The sequence below is a fragment of the Oncorhynchus nerka genome, linkage group LG14 (genome assembly GCF_034236695.1).
Source record: "Oncorhynchus nerka isolate Pitt River linkage group LG14, Oner_Uvic_2.0, whole genome shotgun sequence".
Taxonomy (NCBI): Eukaryota; Metazoa; Chordata; class Actinopteri; order Salmoniformes; family Salmonidae; genus Oncorhynchus; species Oncorhynchus nerka.
The window spans coordinates 43,311,411-43,331,438 of NC_088409.1; the positions used below are offsets into that span (position 1 = coordinate 43,311,411).

The 20,028-nt window shown below is 43.5% G+C and overlaps 1 protein-coding gene across 1 annotated transcript; it reads right to left on the minus strand.

The window, feature by feature from the left end:
* Positions 1 to 1,475: 1,475 nt before the first annotated feature.
* Positions 1,476 to 19,684, minus strand: scn1ba (sodium channel, voltage-gated, type I, beta a). The gene is made up of 6 exons (XM_029679862.2): positions 19,241 to 19,684; positions 6,586 to 6,752; positions 3,622 to 3,859; positions 2,156 to 2,297; positions 1,895 to 1,966; positions 1,476 to 1,610 (listed from the first exon to the last, which is right to left on the minus strand). Exons 1-5 carry the CDS (start codon positions 19,290 to 19,292, stop codon positions 1,900 to 1,902), a joined length of 666 nt encoding a protein of 221 aa, XP_029535722.1. The 5' UTR covers positions 19,293 to 19,684; the 3' UTR covers positions 1,476 to 1,610; positions 1,895 to 1,899.
* Positions 19,685 to 20,028: the final 344 nt, after the last annotated feature.

The following is a 20,028-nucleotide window of genomic DNA, read 5'->3' on the forward strand; positions in this document are numbered from 1 at the left end:
TGTGACTGCATGCCAGAACAACAGGCCATTTCTGTCCCACACTTCAGTTGCCTCTCTGCTCTTAAGATTGTATTATTACACTCTGTCTGTCTCTCTGTCTGTCTGTGTGCAGTGAAAGAGGGTCCGGTCAAAGACCTGAAAAGTTCCCACAAACATTTCCCCAAATATAGAAATCTGACAAGGTAGGAATTGTTTTGATTTAATAAACCAGACATAAAGCCTACTCCATTCTCACATGACAATTATATTAAGGTATAAAGCTGACCGTTTTGGCAAGCAACATTTCCACAGTAGTGTGTACTGGATCAGCTCTCTTCAGTGAACATTTTAAATTACAGCAGAAGTCGATTATTCCCTATGATAAGCCTGTTTTTTTTCCCAACATATATTCCGCTATTGAATGTAGAAGTTCTGTGAAAGGTGACTAGAATCTCTAATCTGACCAAACCAGCTTCAAGGACTTTTAAAGGGAATTTCGACTCTTGAACATTAATTACAATTTGTTCACGTGTGGCAGTTATTCTTTCACTTTTCCGTACTTCAAAGGTAGAAAACCCAGACCCCTTAGTAGTTAACCCCAGATCCCAATGAAATTGTACAAGAAAGTATGTGTGCAAGATTGCAGTCCACATTAGGCAGTGTTCTGCTGCCCCTGGAGGTGTAATACAGAATTGACTGCCGAATAGTAATGACAGGGATGTCCAGTATTTTATTCAATAGCAGCTCACTGTATTCTGCTCCGTAGGGATTGGTCTTTGACCAGTCAGACATACCTGCTCTAGGCACTCTGGACAAATTATGGTAGTTTCCCACGGCAGTAAAATGGTAGCTAATATCACAAGCCCTTGGTTGTTGTAAATATGATAAGGAAAATCTAGCAAATAAAGCATGAACCTTTTTAACAGGTAGACAGATGCTGTCAAACCAGAAATAGTTGCTCTGGTTGTGTACAATCCATTACTCCCAGCTAGTCAACCGTGTTGTGCTACTCCTCCTCAGGGTACTCATTTCATTCACCTGAATGCATAACCTCAAGTTTTCTTGGAATGTTTTTGAATATACCGCTAGGCTAGTCTGGACCTGCGCATAAATAGCCATGGAAGGTCTGATCAAGACAGGCTACTAAAGCCATTGGGCAAGATCGCAGTTGAGTTCTGACCTCTAATTGCTCTCATACAAGCACACTTTTTATAATCCTGACAATGACCCTTTTAAGAAACATTAACGCCATTAGTTATGATGTATCAGTAAACATGCAGCTCTACTTAATGTACAATGCTATGTATGAACTAACTTATTATAATGTATCGGTATTACAATGAGGATTTTTGGATTGCATAATTAAGCACACGTACTGTATTTACAACTCTCCTTGATATTATAGTGCTGCTCGATAGTACACTCGTGCTGTATATTTGCTTTTCAACACAAGTCCTTTTTCATTGGCTGTTTCACTTCTCATCCATCTGTTCTCTGGACAAGCCTCTTGGCTGCTCCTCTTGGATGGGGTAATGAGATGGTGTCATGATGGAAGTCTGGAAGAAGGGGTGAAGTGGAGAAGTGTCGAAGAGCTATCGAGAGCTATTCGTCGTTTGGAGCCATTCTTTAACCTGAAATGAAGACGACGTGTAAGAAAACATGGAGATGCCATGAGTCCACTAGTCTCTTGTGACTGCCTTTAAAGGTGAAGTTTCTCCTGGATTTATTTTCGGGGAAGAAACCATCTAATATCAAGTTATAAAATCCTGAACAATCCCTTTTAAAATTCAAATGTAGGGGATTTGGTTCTGGGTGCTGATATGAGTTCTCATCAGTGACAGAATAGGAGTAAAGGAAAGAACAGACAACAAACGGCCAAGAGTCCAGTTATGGATTATTAGTAGGGGAAACCTACCAGTGCTATTCTGTCACTGCCACCATTGCACAGTTCTCTTTACTTTCCGAAGCGATAGCTAAGTACTCCGCCCTGAGAGACAAGAGACAGAGAGAGAGAAGGTGAGGAATAAGAGAGGGGGGCAGTTAGAAAGTAGCAGTTTTAGCTAGGAAATTACATGGCAAGAAAATAATATTTTCAGAGGAAGATTGAGGAAAAAGTGTGTGCTCTTGTGCGAAGGTGTCTGCGATGAATTGGAGCAGTGTGTTTGTGTCTACTCACGCGCTCTCTCTCAATGCTTCCTCGCCTTGTGCTGATATCTTCCTGTAGCAGTAAATCATCTCTACCACCAGCCATACCTGCAGCCCAATGATGGTGACATACATCATCACCTCAGACAAGATGGACGCTATCCCCCTGGTCACTAGAGAATGAGAGGAGGGGTTAAGAGAGAGTCCGCCTTGGGCTTAATTAATTATTAATTCATTAGAAGCTATTTCAATGAAAATGTACAGGCTTCTGAATGTCTGATGCCTCCTGGAAAACATAATGGTACAATTATCCCCAGACATCCACAAGGGTTCAGTGTTTCACTGTAAATAGCCCAGTTTTTCAAGGTGAACATTAATCTCAACTAAAACTGGTGGAATGACCTCAAGTAGCAAGTGAGCTGACTAAGCTTGCTGCCAAACCCAACATTCTAGAGACATTGTATCAACCTTTTGTGGAAGCCTTTAAAATATTACTTAGGATTATGAAAGCTATTTAGCTCTTGGAAGTCCTCTCCTCTCTTTAGGAGAAAAATCATTCATCCAAATGCAGGTCCATTAAAGCAGTACAGTAGGTCTCGTATGTATGTATGTATGTACACTACCGTTCAAAGTTTGTGGTCACTTAGAAATGTCCTTGTTTTTGAAAGAAAAGCTTTTTTTTTGTCCATTAAAATAACATCAAATTCAAAGGGTGTGAAAACATTCTGAAGGCACTGTATCTGTCTCTGTATGTACATGTCTACTGTATGTCTTTCTTGATACAGTATCTACTTAATGGCCAGCTGTCATTGACAGTGATGTGTTGGACAATCATTGGCGTGGCTGTGGCTGAGCCTTTGGATTGGGAGATATGAGCGTTAATGACAGCTGTGACCGCTTCTGTTACAGGGCTACTACTACTAACCATCCATCAACAGCTGTATAGATAATGAGCTGTATGACTGTTTCCTGTTTGTCCCTCTGTCATATGTCCTTGATTTTGATATCAATGCTTCCATTTTGAAACATGGTCCAATCTACCATGGGCTATCGAACCCTGGCCCTAAATCAAAATTATATAACCCATGCATAACCCATCATCCGCTCTGACAATACTGCAATTTTTGGCAATTCAGGCATGGACATCGAGTGTTTGTCCTCTCTCATCCTCTCTTCTAACCTTCCTTCCTTCCCTCCCTCCCTCTACCCCACCCCCTTCCCCAGCACCCTCTCTCCCCTCCATCTCTTCCCCCTCCCCATGCAGGGTGTAAGTAAGCCTATGTCATGGCACTACTTTCACGAGGGTGATCTTAGTGTACTATTTCCCTCTCTTCCACCCTCCCCTCCTCTCTCCCTCTCCCCTATCCCAAGAGGAGGGTGTGTGTCTACTATACTGTTTTGTGTGTGTGTGTGTGTGTGTGTGTGTGTTTGTTTGCATGTGTTCGTTTGTGTCTAGACCTAAGCTTAACCCTGTGAACCCTAAAGCCAAAGCCTTACGTCTTGGCACCACGTTGAGCTGGACGATCTTGGTGGCGTTGGTGTGGAACTCGTAGGAGGTGAAGGTGAGGGTGCGGTTGAAGATGCAGCGGTAGGTACCCGTGTCGTTCCACGTCACGTTCAGGATGTAGATGGAGCCGTCCTGCAGGTCCTTGGTCTTCTTGCTGCCGTTCCAGTCCAGACGCTCGTAGAAGCGCTCGTCCGGAATGTCGCTCATTAGGTCCTCGTAGCTGTAGATCTATTGGAAAACACAATGGGGGAAAGTGAGAAATACGAGCTTGCAATCCAAACTAATATGCTGTTAACTGGAGCATATCAGTTAGGATTGGCCTTGTGGTTAGAGCGTATGCCCTGAGATTGGAAGGTAGGCCGTTTGAACCTTGGTTGTCTCATACCAAAGACTGTTAAAACATTAAGGAGATGTATTGGGGAAAGGCCTTGCGATAGACTCGCATCCTGTCCAGGGGTGTACTTGTACATCGGGCTGCCTCACATGAGCTACAGAAACAGGAGATAGGATCCTGCTATTCTGGCTTGGACAAGATTACTTGTTTTTATTCTAGGCTATACGAGTTTGGTGAGCCAACACACTCATCCTGGGCAGATCATATTAGGATATTAGAATTTTTACATTACTGGATGAAATCTGTGCAGCACTTTTGTCAAAGCACCAATGTTCTGCATCAACAAGGGCTCATATCTCTTGACTAAGTGCTCAATCGGGCACTTTGGTTCTGTTATGATTTGATTATGGAGTGATTAAAAAAAAGGGTGAAGTGATTTCTAAAGCAGTTTGGTTATTACAGTATAAGCAGTGGTGGAAAAAGTAGCCAATTGTCATACTTGAGAAAAAGTAAAGATACATTAAGAGAAAATAACTCAAGTGAAAGTTACCTATTAAAATCCTACTTGAGTGAAAGTCTAAAAGTATTTGCTTTTAAATATACTTTATCAAAAGTCAATGTAATTGCTATAAATATAAATCATTTCTAATTCCTTATATTAAGCAATGTGTTTTGTGAGTCCACCAGATCAGAGGCATTAGGGATGCCCAGGAATGTTCTCTTGATACGTGTGCGTGAATTGGACCATTTTCCTGTCCTGCTAAGCATTCAAAATGTAACGAGTACATTTGGGTGTCAGGGAAAAGGAATGGAGTAAAAAAAACTTCCAAGTACTTTTGCATCAATTTAAGTTTAATTTGCAGTGTTTTTCCTGATACAGCATGCATGTCTATAACATCATGCATGTGTATAACAATTATTGCTATCAATAAGAGATGGTTTTAGTTTTCCTCGGTGTCAGATGTAAACATGCACACGTTTCCCTACCAGGAAGGAGTGTGTTCCAACATCAATACAGGGCGGCCATTAGCCGTTAAATCGCTCCAGCACATAAACGCATACATGAGGAGAGAGATCCCATCAGGAAGTGGTGCAGGCAGGCTCTGACTAATACAGCCTCAACAAGGGCTCCTGCTGGGAGTGGCAGCAGCCAGTTGCCTGGTTTGACACTACAATATTTGGAAACTGTGAAACAAAAGTTTGGATGTTAAGGGGTGAATCCGTTTTAGACCAGTGTGCATATTTAAAACAATCTCTTATTGACAGCATTGCATGATTTACATGGCTGTGATGCTCTTTCATGATACATGATAGCGCCCATTTCACTGGAGAAAAGACTACTTGTTCTGCTGACATAGAAATTGCCTACTAAATGTATACATGCTTGTTTTGATTGATGTGTTTTGTCTTTTTACTGAATACGTTAAAATGATCTATCTCCATTGTACAGCACCCATTGGTGTGATGACTTGGTAGTCATTGTGTTCAGTGGGGCTCTCCCATTCATGAATTGCTTATGACACCTCGTTTCACAATTCAAATTGAAACTAAAAGACCTGCATTGTTGCTGATACAACAGACAAGTCAACCTGCTTGGCTACCTCATTGACCCCTCATGGGGTCGATCCCCACAGAATGAATGGGGACACTTTTTAAACTCTGCTGGGAGGGATCACTTATTGTGCACTTGCACACTCCCTGTCATGGATTTAACAGCGGTGGAAACTCCCTCTAGCCAATGTTAACACCAATCCAATCCTTTAAAATCCATGTCGGTGAGTGCGCAAGTGCAAAGTTGAATGCTAAAAATAATTTATTACATTTCTATAGCGGTTTTCATAAAAATCAAAGCGCTTCAAAAGCAAAAAACAAACAAGCAATACATCATGAGTAGCCTAGCTACAGTTAGCTAGGTCAAGCAATACATCATGAGTAGCCTAGCTATAGTTAGCTAGGTCAAGCAATACATCATGAGTAGCCTAGCTATAGTTAGCTAGGTCAAGCAATACATCATGAGTAGCCTAGCTATAGTTAGCTAGGTCAAGCAATACATCATGAGTAGCCTAGCTATAGTTAGCTAGGTCAAGCAATACATCATGAGTAGCCTAGCTATAGTTAGCTAGGCCAAGCAATACATCATGAGTAGCCTAGCTATAGTTAGCTAGGTCAAGCAATACATCATGAGTAGCCTAGCTATAGTTAGCTAGGTCAAGCAATACATCATGAGTAGCTAGCTAGGTCAAGCAATACATCATGAGTAGCCTAGCTATAGTTAGCTAGGTCAAGCAATACATCATGAGTAGTCTAGCTATAGTTAGTTAGGTCAAGCAATACATCATGATTAGTCAAGCTATAGTTAGTTAGGTCAAGCAATAGAGGCAAAGTGTGGAGAATCTAAGGTGTGTCTCAACAATATCTATTTTCTCCTGAAGTGTGCACTCATTCACTAAAATCACTGTATTGGTGCAGTCATGGGCTGGTGGGCGTACCATATTTCTTCTGTCATTTCCTATCAAATCAGTGAAGGAAAGTGAACAGGTGCACATTTTGCGAGGAGGAGAGATAATTGGGACATAACCCGCTACTGTCCCTATGGGCCCGAAGATCCGTGTCTACTCACTTTTGTGAACTCGCTCTCCCCTTTGGGCATGAAGGACCATTCAACAGTGGCCTCGGCGGGCACCTCGCCCCTCATCTTACAGGAGATACAGCCCAGCTTAAAGCCTTCATTGACCACTGCGTCAGTGTCAGAGTCCACCTCCACACACGCTCCATGGCATAGAGACGCTGAGGAGAGATAAAGTACAACAAACATACAGTTGGCCATGGATATTTGGTGCTAGCCAGGGATATTTGTCTTTACAGCCCACTGGGTGAATCAACGTTGTTTCTACGTCATTTCAATGAAATGATGTTGACCCAACGTGGAATAGACGTTGAATTGACGTCTGTGCCCAGTGGGAGTGCACACCTCACACCTCACATCCGTGCAGCACGATAATTTGATCACTATAAACGGTTGGTCAATATAACCACGTTCACTAAAAATGGAGTGCAGTGTACGAGTAAATCTGAAGTAGGCCTGAGAGCCATAATGGGTGTTGACCCTTGTTCATTGATCGATGGCTTGAGAACAGGCTGACACAAGGCCAACGCTCTAGTGATATCGTCTCAATACATTGCAGGCAAACTGTCTCATAATGCTTATCAATTGAATTTGCAGATAATATGACAATGATATGGAAATTATATAATTCAGAGTTTTTGTTTTGCGTGCTTGCTCCTATCGCTCATAGCATGCTTGTCTTTTTTTCAATATCAGAGCATAAATTATTTTCTTATTTTATTTCCACTCATAATTTCGATATACCTTTTGTTGTCGTTTTGGTCAATTGTGTTTTTGTTTTTCAGATTCATATAGTCGATTGACGAATTAGCTAAAAAAGCTACAATGGCTAAGGGTGACCTGGATGTAGAAATTGAGGGGAAATAAACAGATTGCAGTGAGCGACGCTAGTCTCCTTGCAGCCTGACTGCGAGGTTTATATAAGTAAGCTATTTGCATATATAGACGCATAAGTCTATATATGACATAATCTCACATACTGTACATCGGCCGAGAGCAACACACCTGTAACTGCAAGTGTTCCTTTCTCACACTGCACCCTGCAGTTTCCACAAAGGCATCTGAACCTGCATCGCTCTCAACCAATGATCTTGTGCTATTTTCAGCTTTGACCTCTGGCGATGCTTTTTTGTTCAACCGTAATGAGATGAAGGGGACAGGATACACATTGCACACGTGGTCAGATGGAAAGTGACTTGAAAATAAACCAATACATAGTTTGGTTGAATTTCATAGTCACCATTCATAATATACTACCTGATATGCACCAATGTGAGAACTCTCTGATAGAAATATTGCAACACTGAATACTTATACAGATGAAGACAGAGAGAGAGAGAATACTGCAGAGAAAGAGGAAGAAACAGAGGGAGGGAGCGAAGAAACAGAGGGAGGGAAGGAAGGGAGGAAAGAGAGAGAGAGTTAACACAGCCGTTTCCAGGAGAGGCAGAGGAGGGGACAGGCGTAATGCTTGCTGATTCACTGCAGAGAGAGGGGGAGGAGGAGGAAAGAAAGTTAACATCACAACAGTTTCATCACATCAGCTACTTCCACATGGGGGGTGGGGTGGGGGGGATTGGGAGACAGCCCATGCAGACAGACGTGTAGAAAGGGGACAGAGATGGCTGGTTTTGACTGCTCAGAAAGGAAAAGACCCGGGAGGAACACAGAGACATGAGGACACAACACTGTCACATTTCACACTACCACCATATCATCCAGCAAATGAGAGAGTTGGAAGGGGGTTGGGGGAGGTCGCAAGACAGGAGATAATGCTGATGCACCATTGCTGCAAGACAGCAGAGGAAGGAGAGAGAGAGGGAGAGTGGTGAAAACTGACACAGTGCAGTGTAATTATAGAGTACACAAACAGTAGCAGGCCGTTGTTTGAAGAGGAGTGAAGAGAGGAGAGGAGAGAGGCACAGTGGGGAGGAGTGGATGCTGCTGCCGGCTGTTCATAGCAGAGACAGCGAGAGGAACAGAACATGCAGAGTGTGTAGACTCATCCAAACAAAGTGCAGACTCAGCGACCTAACATCAACCTTCTGCAAACTCATTTCCGGTAATGTGACAGACACAGAGCACAATATCCAAATCCGTTGCGTAATCTGTTGACGGTTGGGCAGAGATTCGCCTTATGCAACTAATATTCCAGAAACTGCAGATTAGATTAGGAGAGGAGGCAGTGTGGGGGATTAGCCTTTGATATCAATTTACTGAATGCCCTCAGTCTGAATGCAACAATACAAAATGGTGAGTTGTAGTTCAGTCCCTGAAAAGGCTGTCTATCTGTCAGTCCCTACAGACTGATGTTGGTAAGTCAACTGTTAGAAACGGAAGGGATTGCAAGAGGATGGATGGTCATTCTCTGAGCCAGAGAGGAGATAGATAGAGGGAAAAAGCAGAGAGAAAGTATAAAAGAGACTGATCTACAGTAGAGTGAAGGAGGGACAGAGAGAAATAGAGAGAATGAAAGAGGAATCTATAGAGTGAAGGAGAGAGAGAGAGATTAAGAGAGAGAGAGAGAGAGAGAGAGAGAGAGAGAGAAGGGAAGCAGATCACGTCAGTTTCCATGACAAGGTTACCACCCATTCACAGTGGAGATGCACACACACACCCTCGACCTGAGGAAATAGCAAACATCCACGACATGTCCCTGGACACTAACCAAGAAAGAAACTTTCCATAGTAACAAATACGTGTGATGTACTGTTTGTCACATTCATTTTCTCAGAGGAATGGACACATCTAGACCAGCGTCGCATTTGAGGATGCAAGAATTCTTGGATCTGTGTTGAAAATGGCCTATTGACACCCCCTACGATTTTTCTATATTTGAATTAGAATCTCCAGGGAAGGAGTTGTGTCCATAGTACTGTACATTGAAGTGTGGTCTGGGGACTTCTATCAGTTTGGGGAAAGAGAGCGAACACACACACACACACACACACATCAGGAAATCATTTTGGAGCACTATCCTCCCTCCTCATTGGTCTCCCTGTCTCCAGGCCCAATACGCTGGCTGTTTGTGTGTGGAGGTGTTTGTGTGTGTGAACTGATTCAAACTGAGGCTGAACTGCTTTGACTCACGGGCAGACCCAGAGAGAGAGAGGGAAAGAGGGAGGGAGAGAGAGACGCCGCCATGTCCCTTCTTACGGAGGACCCCGCATCAGTGGTGCCTGCCTGTCTAGACTGACTAGGAACGGAGCACCAAGCGAGAGTAGAGGATCTATGACCAACAGTCAGTTTATCTATCAAATGTATGGCTACCACTGCAGGTGACCTTGGGCATGTGTTTGTCTTGGGTTGTTTCTCTTGTCTCGTCGATTGTTGTAATTAGATAGAAACAAATATTTTAGTTCAATCCAAAAATAAAGGCTATGCATACTTTTCTTACATTTAATGGAAAACTTCTTTAATGTTTTTTAGAGTACTGTTTTATCAGTGAGTACATAACAGGTACAAACTTTCTGCCATTATACTAGCTACAGTCAAGTAAAACATACTTAAGAACGTGCAAAGAGCTTATAAAAACACTCCATTCACTGTGTGTGTGTGTGTGTGTGTGTGTGTGTGTGTGTGTGTGTGTGTGTGTGTGTGTGTGTGTGTGTGTGTGTGTGTGTGTGTGTGTGTGTGTGTGTGTGTGTGTGTGTGTGTGTGTGCAATTAGAACATTTGGTCATGGTCCAGATTAGTGGATTAGATTAAACGGATAGATTACACCTTCCATCAAATTTACAGATTTGAATAATATATTTCATTTTGAGGCTATTCTGAACACATAGGAGAAGCTTGAACCAGATCACAACTGCAAGGATTTGAATGATGGCTGCTGCATTTCCATTTACAGTCTTCATGCCCAAGATGCTAGCACACACAACTTGAGCCCATCAATCAGGAAAGCCTTTGGGAGGGCTATTTGAAATGGGCAAGTGAAGAAATTAGGGTAATCTTAATTGAAGATATGAACTATTAAAATTGATCTCATCTTCAAAGTGCTTGAGAGTTTGGAGAGGCTTGCCACTTCCAGTATATTAACATTGACCTCGTCCTCTAGCAATTCCTGCTCGTCCATTTGACAGGCTATGGGTCTATGGGCCTGTGCTGGTCACTCTAACAGCGAGGATGGTCACTCTAACAGCGAGGTTTCCTCAAGGCTGCCATTCTTTAGTTTTGATATGTCTTTATGTTTTACACTCTTGTTAACAGCAAGCACAAGCGAGGCAGGTAGTATGCAATTTAGTCATATCGGGGAAAAACTGAGATCAGCCCATTTTGGTCTTCTTGTCTCACCATCTACTTGTCTCAATCATCTGCTTGTCCAACTCTCATCTACCTGTCTCACTCTTATCTACCTGTCTCACTCTCATCTACTGTATTTGAAGACCAGGCTTCTTTGAGGATTCTGTCTGTCCTTATCATCACCCATTGTCTGTCCTCTCTCGTTTCCTCTCCCTGAATGGGTACAGATGTGCACAGCACGCCAGACCCTGTCTCTCTTTGGGCTGCCCTCACTTGGCCCGGCCGGTCCAGCAGACAGACAGGCTGCTTTATTTACCCGTTGCAGAAGTGCTGTTGCATAACGCTCATACCTCCACCCCAACCTCTCTCTCTCTCTCTCTCTCTCTCTCTCTCTCTCTCTCTCTCTCTCTCTCTCTCTCTCGCTCTTTCTCCCTCTACCTTTTCTCAAAAACTATTTTTTTGTTAGCATGGTCTCATTGTCCTCCATCACTCTGCAGCTCTCTTTGTGCAGAAACTCTCCATTCTCTCCATCCATCCATTCTTTTGATGCACTGACATAATTTTAGGAGATTTGGCTGTAGTTCTGCCAGCGAGGGTAAACTGTGTGTCCTACAGATGGTAGCGTGAGGGCCGCGGTACTGCTAACGGGGGCAGGTTTAGATGGGGACATGGTGGGCACACTGTGTGTCCTACATTTGGGACAACGAGTGGTGGTAGCGGTTGTTTCGTTTACAGGGGCAGGGTTAGAGGGGGACAGAGGATGGCTGGGGGAGATAAGCTCTTTATTGTATTCAGAGCCTCAGCATAATCAAAGCATGTCACACGGAAGCATAAGCAAAACCACACAGCACGTACTTATACATACGTACATATACTGTATACATATATACAGAATATACTGTACACTCATAGATCTGACCATGCATCAGCAAACATTCTCTCTGATTTGTGCTTTCACCACCACTCTGTAATAGTAAGGGCCACGTGTGCGTACTTGCCTGACGACTCTGACTTCGTCCCGCTGCTCTATGTTCACTACATGTTTCAGTCTGACTACTATCACTGAAGTCGTTTGTGGTGACGTCAAAATGAAGAGTGTTGTACAAAACAAAGTCATCAGCGATTGGATCATTTCTAACCAATCAGAGTAACAAAGCCAATGGCGAATTTTCCAAGTGCTGCTTTACCCACATGTGTTCTGGCTCTCGCCCAACCCATCGGTTTCTGGGACCAATCAGAATGGTAAGAATTTGTTAGCGTTCTAGAAATCATCTGGGAGGTACTCAGATCCAGACTAATTGCGGAGAAGAAACTAACGTTCCTGGGCGTGGCGTAGCGTTTGGCCGGAGCAAGAATTTTGGGTAGCCAGACAATGTGTGTACATCCATTCAAATAGAAACATGCAGGTTTTTCACATAGGGCTGGGATCATCAACTAGATTCCGCATGGTGACGATTTTCTTCTTCAGCAAATGGTCGGGGGGCCGGAACATTATTACAAATCATTTGTAGACTGCAAATTGACTGCAAGAAGCCCAAACAGATACACTACATGAACAAAAGTATGTGGACACCTGCTTGTCGAACATCTCATTACAAAATCATCGGCATTATTATAGAGTTTGTCCGCCCCTTAGCTGCTAAAACTCCACTCTTCTGGGAAGGCTTTCCACTAGATGTTGGAACATTGCTGCAGGGACTTGTTTCCATTCAGCCACACGAGCATTAGTGAGATTGGGCGCTGATGTTGGGCGATTAGACCTGGCTCACAGTCAGCATTCCAATTCATCTCAAATGTGTGCGATGGAGTTGAGGTCGGGGTTCTGTGCAGGCCGATCAAGTTCTTCCACACCAATCTCGACAAACCTTTTCTGTATGGACCTCTCTTTGTGAATGGGGGCATTGTCATGCTGAAACAGGAAAGGGCCTTCCCCAAACTGTTGCCACAAAGATGGAAGCACAGAATTGTCTATAATGTTATTGTATGCTGTAGCGTTAAGTTTTCCCTCCACTGGAACTAAGGAGCCTAGCCCGAACCATAAAAACAGCCCCAGACCATTATTCTTCATCCACCAAACTTTACAGTTGGCAGTGTGCATTGGGGCAGGTAGCGTTCTGCTGGCATCTGCCAAACCCAGATTCATCTGTCGGGCTGACAGATGGAAATGCGTGATTCATTACTCCAGAGAATGCGTTTCCACTGCTCCAGAGTCCAATGGCGATGAACTTTACACCACTCCAGCCAACGCTTGGCATTGCGCATATTCATCTTGTTTGCAGCTGCTCGGCCATGGAAACCCATTTCATGAAGCTCCTGACGAACAGTTCTTGTGCTGACGTTGCTTCCAGAGGCAGTTTGGAACTCTGTAGTTGCAACCGAGGACAGACTAATTTTACACTCTTCACAATATATATATTTCTTTCGTATATTTTTCGTATATATTTTAATCTCACTTTCCATCTACGGACTGAATATACTCTCCTGCAACCCGCCTCACCCAATGTGGTACAGATCTGCTATTTTTATACTTTAGAGCCGGAACCCCCTTCAAAAGCTAGCCAGCTAACTAGCTACTAGCTAGTAGTCAGACCGCCACTGCTAGCGGTCCTCACCGTTAACTCGGACATCAGCCAGCCTCAACCCGGTCAATTCCTGCCAGTCTGTACAGTGCGATGTCAACCCAGAGCATATTGGACTGCTTTTTCCCTGCCACATCTCCGGATTCCTACCGCAAGCTCTGAACCTTTACACCAGATCATCGCAGCTAGCTAGCTGCTGTCTGAGTGGCTACTCCTGGCTAACGTCTTTGTCCCGAAGCAAGCACCAGTTAGCCTGGAGCTAACCTGGAGCTAGGCCCATCTTCCGGCTAGCCAAAGAGGTCCACCAGCCAATTCTTGGGCTACAATACCTCTTTTGCCAATTGGCCTGGACCCTTTACTGCCGACACGGAGCCCCGCCAATCCATCATGACTGGTCTGCTGATGTAACTGTCCAAGGTGGTTTCAACAGGCTCTTCCGTTGCGACGTCACCGGATGCCCATCTAGCTGTCTGAATCGCCATGCATCCAGCTCGCCTAGCGTAGCAGCGACTACGGAATTGGCTCCCTGACTCCTCTAGTGCTACTCATTGAACCCTATGATCACTCGGCTACACATGTCTCTCCCTAATGTCAATACGCCTTGTCTATTGCTGTTTCGGGTTAGTGATTATTGTCTTATTTCACTGTAGAACCACTAGCCCTGCCCAATAGTCCTTAGATAGCCCTTTTGTTCCACCCCCCACACATGCAGTGACCTCACCTGGCTTAACTGGTGCCTCTAGAGACAAAACCTCTCTCATCGTCACTCAATGCCTAGGTTTATCTCCACTGTACTCACATCCTACCATACTCACATCCTACCATACCCTGCCATACCCTGTACATTATGCCTTGAATCTATTCTTCCGTGCCCAGAAATCTGCTCCTTTTACTCTCTGTTACCAATGCACTAGATGACCAGTTCTTATAGCCTTTAGCCGTACCCTTAACCTACTCCTCAGGTTTCATGCATGTTAACATTAGAAGGCTCCTCCCTAAGTTTGTTTTATTCACTGCTTTAGCACACTCCACCAACCCTGATGTCCTAGCCATGTCTGAATCATGGCTTAGGAAGGCCATGAAAAATCCTGAAATTTCCGTCTCTAACTATAACATCTTCCGACAAGATAGAACTGCCAAAGGGGGAGTAGTTGCAATCTACTGCAGAGATAGCCTGCAGAGTTCTGTCATACTATCCAGGTCTGTGCTCAAACAATTCCAGCCTCTAATTTTAAAAATCCACCTTTCCAGAAACAAGTCTCTCACCATTGCCGCTTGTTATAGACCCCCTTCAGCCCCAGCTGTGACCTGGACACTATATGTGAATTGATCCCCCCCCCCCATCTATCTTCAGAGTTCGTACTGTTAGGTGACCTAAACTGGGATATGCTTAACCTCTTGAGTGTAGGGGGCAGTATTTTGATGTTTGGATGAAAAACGTACCCAAATGAAACTGCCTATTTCTCAGGCCCAGAATCTAGAATATGCATATAAATCAGATTAGGATAGAAAACACTCTAAAGTTTCCAAAACTGTCAAAATATTGTCTGTGAGTATAACAGAACTGATATTGCAGGCGAAAACCTGAGGAAAATATCAACCAGATTCCTTTTCCTATGGCTTCCACATGGTGTGAACAGTCTTTAGACATAGTTTCAGGCTTTTATTCTGTAAAATGAGTGAGAAAGATCACATCTCGTCATTGGTTGGCTGAGTGTCAGCAGAGTTTTGCATGCGTGAGCAGCTTGGAGCAGACATTTTCTCTCTCACTCCTATTGAAAAAGCTACGGTCCGGTTGAAATATTATTGATTATTTATTGTAAAAACCTGAGGATTGATTATAAAAACGTTTGACATGTTTCTACAAACTTTACGGATACTATTGGATTTCTGAACATAACGCGCAAACCAAATGGAGGTTTTTGGATTTAAAGGCCCTACACCCAAACAAGGGCACTGCGTTCATCCACCTCTGGCCTGCTCGCCTCCCTACCACTGAGGAAGTACAGTTCCCGCTCAGCCCAGTCAAAACTGTTCGCTGCTCTGGCCCCCCAATGGTGGAACAAACTCCCTCACGACGCCAGGACAGCGGAGTCAATCACCACCTTCCGGAGACACCTGAAACCCCACCTCTTTAAGGAATACCTAGGATAGGATAAAGTAATCCCTCTCACCCCCCCTCCCCCTGAAAAGATTTAGATGCACTACTGTTCCACTGGAGGTCATAAGGTGAATGCACCAATTTGTAAGTCGCTCTGGATAAGAGCGTCTGCTAAATGACTTAAATGTAAATGTAAATTTGGCCACCTTTCCTTCCAGTTCTTTGCTGCCAATGACTGGAACGGGTTCCAAAAATCACTGAAGCTGGAGTCTTATATCTCCTTCTCTAACTTTAAGCATCAGCTGTCAGAGCAGCTTACCGATCACTGTACCTGTACACAGCCAATCTGTAAATAGCACACCCAACTACCTCATCCCCATATTGTTATTTATCCTCTTGCTCTTTTGCACCCCAGTATCTCTACTTGCACATCATCATCTGCACATCTATCACTGCAGTGTTAATGATAAATTGTAATTATTTTGCCTCTATGGCCTATTTATTGCCTTACCTCCCTACTCTTCTACATTTGCACACATCGTACATCGATTTTTTTCTATTGTGTTTTTGACTGTACGTTTGTTTATGTCTAACTCTGAGTTGTTGTTTTTGTCGCACTGCTCTGCTTTATCTTGGCCAGGTCGCAGTTGTAAATGAGAACTTGTTCTCAACTGGCCTACCTGGTTAAATAAATGTGAAATAAATAAATAAAACTCTTCAGCACTCGGCAGGCCTGTTCTGTGAGCTTGTGTGGCCTACCACTTCGCAGCTGAGCCATTGTTGCTCCTAGACGTTTCCACTTCACAATAACACCACTTACAGTTGACCGTGGCAGCTCTGGCAGGGCACAAATTTGATGAACTGACTTTTTGGAAAGGTGGCATCCTATGACGGTTCCATACTGAAAGTCACAGAGCTCGTCAGTAAGGCCATTCTACTGACAATGTTTGTCTATGGAGATTGCATGGCGGTGTACTCAATTTTATACACCTGTCAGCAACGGGTGTAGCTGAAATAGCCGAATACACAAAGAATACACAAATGTGAAGGGGTGTCCACATACTTTTGTATATACAGTGTATAATATTTGACTAAAACATAATCATTTCAAACCATACTTACATTTTTATACAATCACATGTGTCTCTATTATGCGTGGGAACACTTGGGAACAGATTTCCAAAATTAACATCACTTGGAGCTGATTTCCTGGGATTTTATGGTCGTTTATGTCCAACAATGAACCAGTTTGGGAAACATGACATAGAGGGTCAGTTTGGCCAGTTTGGCCTATTTATAACATATTTTATTGGGGAGAGATGGATTACTCTGTTCCACAGTTCCACACAGGTACAGGTGTGTATGAATTGCACCATAGGGGACATTCTCCAAATTACCAACTGGGGCATTAGCATTGTAAAACAGGACCTTATTCTCCAATAGCATTTTTCTATACCTTGCCTCCTGCATTGCCTAATGAGGTTGTAAAGGCTACTACAGTGTTGTGAAAATGTATTTGCCCCCTTTCTGATTTTCTCTATTTTTTTCACATTTTTAATACGGAATGTTATCAGATCTTCAACCAAAACCTAATATTAGATAAAGGGAACCTGACTTCACAAATAACAACCAAAAATATATAATTATTCCATTTATTTAATGAACAAACTTATGCAACACCCAATTCCCCTTTGTGAACAAGTAATTGCCCCCTTACACTTGATAACTGGTCGTGACAACCCTTAGCTGCAATGACTGCAACCAAACGCTTCCTGTAGTTGTTGATCAGTCTCTCACATCGCTGTGGAGGAATTTTGACACACTCTTGCACGGAGAGCTGCTGTAACTCAGCGACGTGTGGGTTTTCAAGTATGAACTGCTCGTTTCAAGTCCTGCCACAACATCTCAATTGGGATTAGGTCTGGACTTTGACCAGGCCATCCCAAAACTTAAAATGTGTTGCTTTTGAACCATTTTCATGTAGATCTGATTGTGTGTTGTGGATCATTGTCTTGCTGCATGGCGCAGCTGTGCTTCAGTTTCAGCTCACAGGTGGATGGCGTGACATTCTCCTGTAGAATTCTCTGATACAGAGCAGAATTCATTAAGAGATTGAGAAACAGCTTCTATCCCAAGGCCATCAGACTGCTAAACAGCAATCACTAACTCAGAGAGGCTGCTGCCTACATTGAGACAAGATCACTGGACACTTTAATAAATGGTTCACGAGTCACTTGAAACAATGCCACTCTAAATAATGGCACTTTAATAATGTCTAAATATTTTACATTACTCCTATCACATGTATATACTGTATTGAGACCCAAATCACTGGACACTTTAATAAATGGATCACTAGTCACTTTAAACAATGCCATTTTAATAATGTTTTCATATCTTACATTACTCATATCACATGTATATACTGTATTTTATACCATCTACTGCATCTTACCTATGCCGCTCGGCCATCGCTCATCCATATATTTATATGTACATATTCTCCTTCATCCCTTTAGATTTGTGTGTATTAGGTAGTTTTTGGGGAATTGTTAGATTACTTGTTAGATTTGTGTGTATTAGGTAGTTGTCGGGAATTGTTAGATTAGATATTACTGCACTGTTGGAACTAGAAGCACAAGCATTTCGCTACACTCACATTAACATCTGCTAACCATCAAACTACCACCACCATGCTTGACCGTTGGTATGAGGTTCTTACTGTGGACTGCAGTACGGGACTCATCTCGTACATGACCCAGCTGTGCTTCAGCTTCAACTATAGGAAGCATTGGATTGATGTCATTGCATCTAAAGGTGGCACAACCAGTTATTATTGAGTGTAAGGGGGCAAATACTTTTTCAAACAGGGGCATTGGGTGTTGCATAACTTTGTTTATGAAATAAATGAAATATGTCATTGTTGTGTTATTTGTTCACTCGGGTTCGCTTTATCCTTTATCTAATATTAGGTTAGGTTGAATATCTGATAGCATTCAGTATCGAAAATATGCAAAAGGAGAGAACATTTGAAAGGGGGCAAATACTTTTTCACATCACTGTCCATGTAATATGGATTCAGAGTGCATTATGTGCATTATGTGCATTATGTGCATACTGTAATATATTTGATGTATGCGAACCATAGTGAAGTACACCTCACAGCACAGTCCATTCTATTTTCCATGATGCTAGGTGGGTAGACACAGTGGGCTTGTGTGACCGATTAAGCAACAATGAGTACAGGTAATAATCTACACTGTTCTAGACTGTTCCATGCTGCCGCTACTGAGTCCTCAATTTTAACTCCAACGCATGGCCTCATCTCATCTCATCTCATTATTCGCTCTGAAAACAAGAGCAGCTGGTTTAGGCTTTTAGTGAGCAATCCGGCAAAATGAGGGAACACTCCCACCCACGCATGCACACACGCACACACAGAAGTACACACTGGTCTTGTTCATTGCAGTTAATGGGAAGGAAAGCTTGGTTAAACAGTGCACAGGATATTCAATATACTGTATATCTATTATTTAACAATCAGTGTAACAACAGCAGTCAGAGTTCCTGTAACTAAGGCTAAACCAACAAAAGATTCACACACCCTTCTCCTCTCAAAAGCTGATCATGCACACAGTACTGGGCCCCGATGCTTATTGGCCCCAATAAGAGCAGACAAAGAGTGAAGACTGGACTGTGGCTGTGACAACCACCCAATGCCCACTCACCTTGCAGAGCCCACAGCGCCAGCGGGACCAGTAGCAGCTGAACTGCAAACATCCTGACGGAGGGAAGGGAGACGGCTCTCACCGATGCCAACCGACAAGCACTCACACACACACCACAAACACCACAGACAGGGGAAGACAAAGAAAGACTGGAGGTCTCCGTCTATTAGCAGCTACTCCAAGTAACGGTGCTCCCACAGCAAAAACCTCTGGGTCTTCAAAATGTCTTCACTCTCTCACTCCAGTGAGGATGAGTAAAAAAAAAAACTCAAGAGAAAAGTATCAAAACACAACCGGAGCGTCTCAACCAGTCTGAGGGAGGAGATCTGAGGCAGGACCTCTTCTGGTGAGACGCAGCTCACAGTCAGAGTACATTTTTCGTCCTCCTCTTCAGCTGGTGCTCGGCCTAGGGGGTGTCCCTGTGTGTGTGGGGGGGGGGGGGGAGTGGGGCGAGTGGCCAGGTGAGGTGGATGTCAGCTCTAGGCTGAGTCCTTGTCAGTGCCCCTTCAGCGTCAGGAATAAGCAGCCTCCTCTTTACCTCACCGGCCTCCGTTCTAAATCAGACTGGTGCCTGTCCAGCTGATAGTATACAGAATTCACAGTCTCCACACAACCGTATTCAGTAACTAATGATGAAGAAATAATGCCCTGCGCCTTCGGTTTCAGTAACCCTGGCTGCTCGTTTAAAGCTTTTGTTCAACTATTTCTAATCTGGACGCGTTGGTTGGCAATGTGACTGCTTGTGCACAGACAAAAAAGCAACATGTGGTGAATAGACTAGCAGCTGA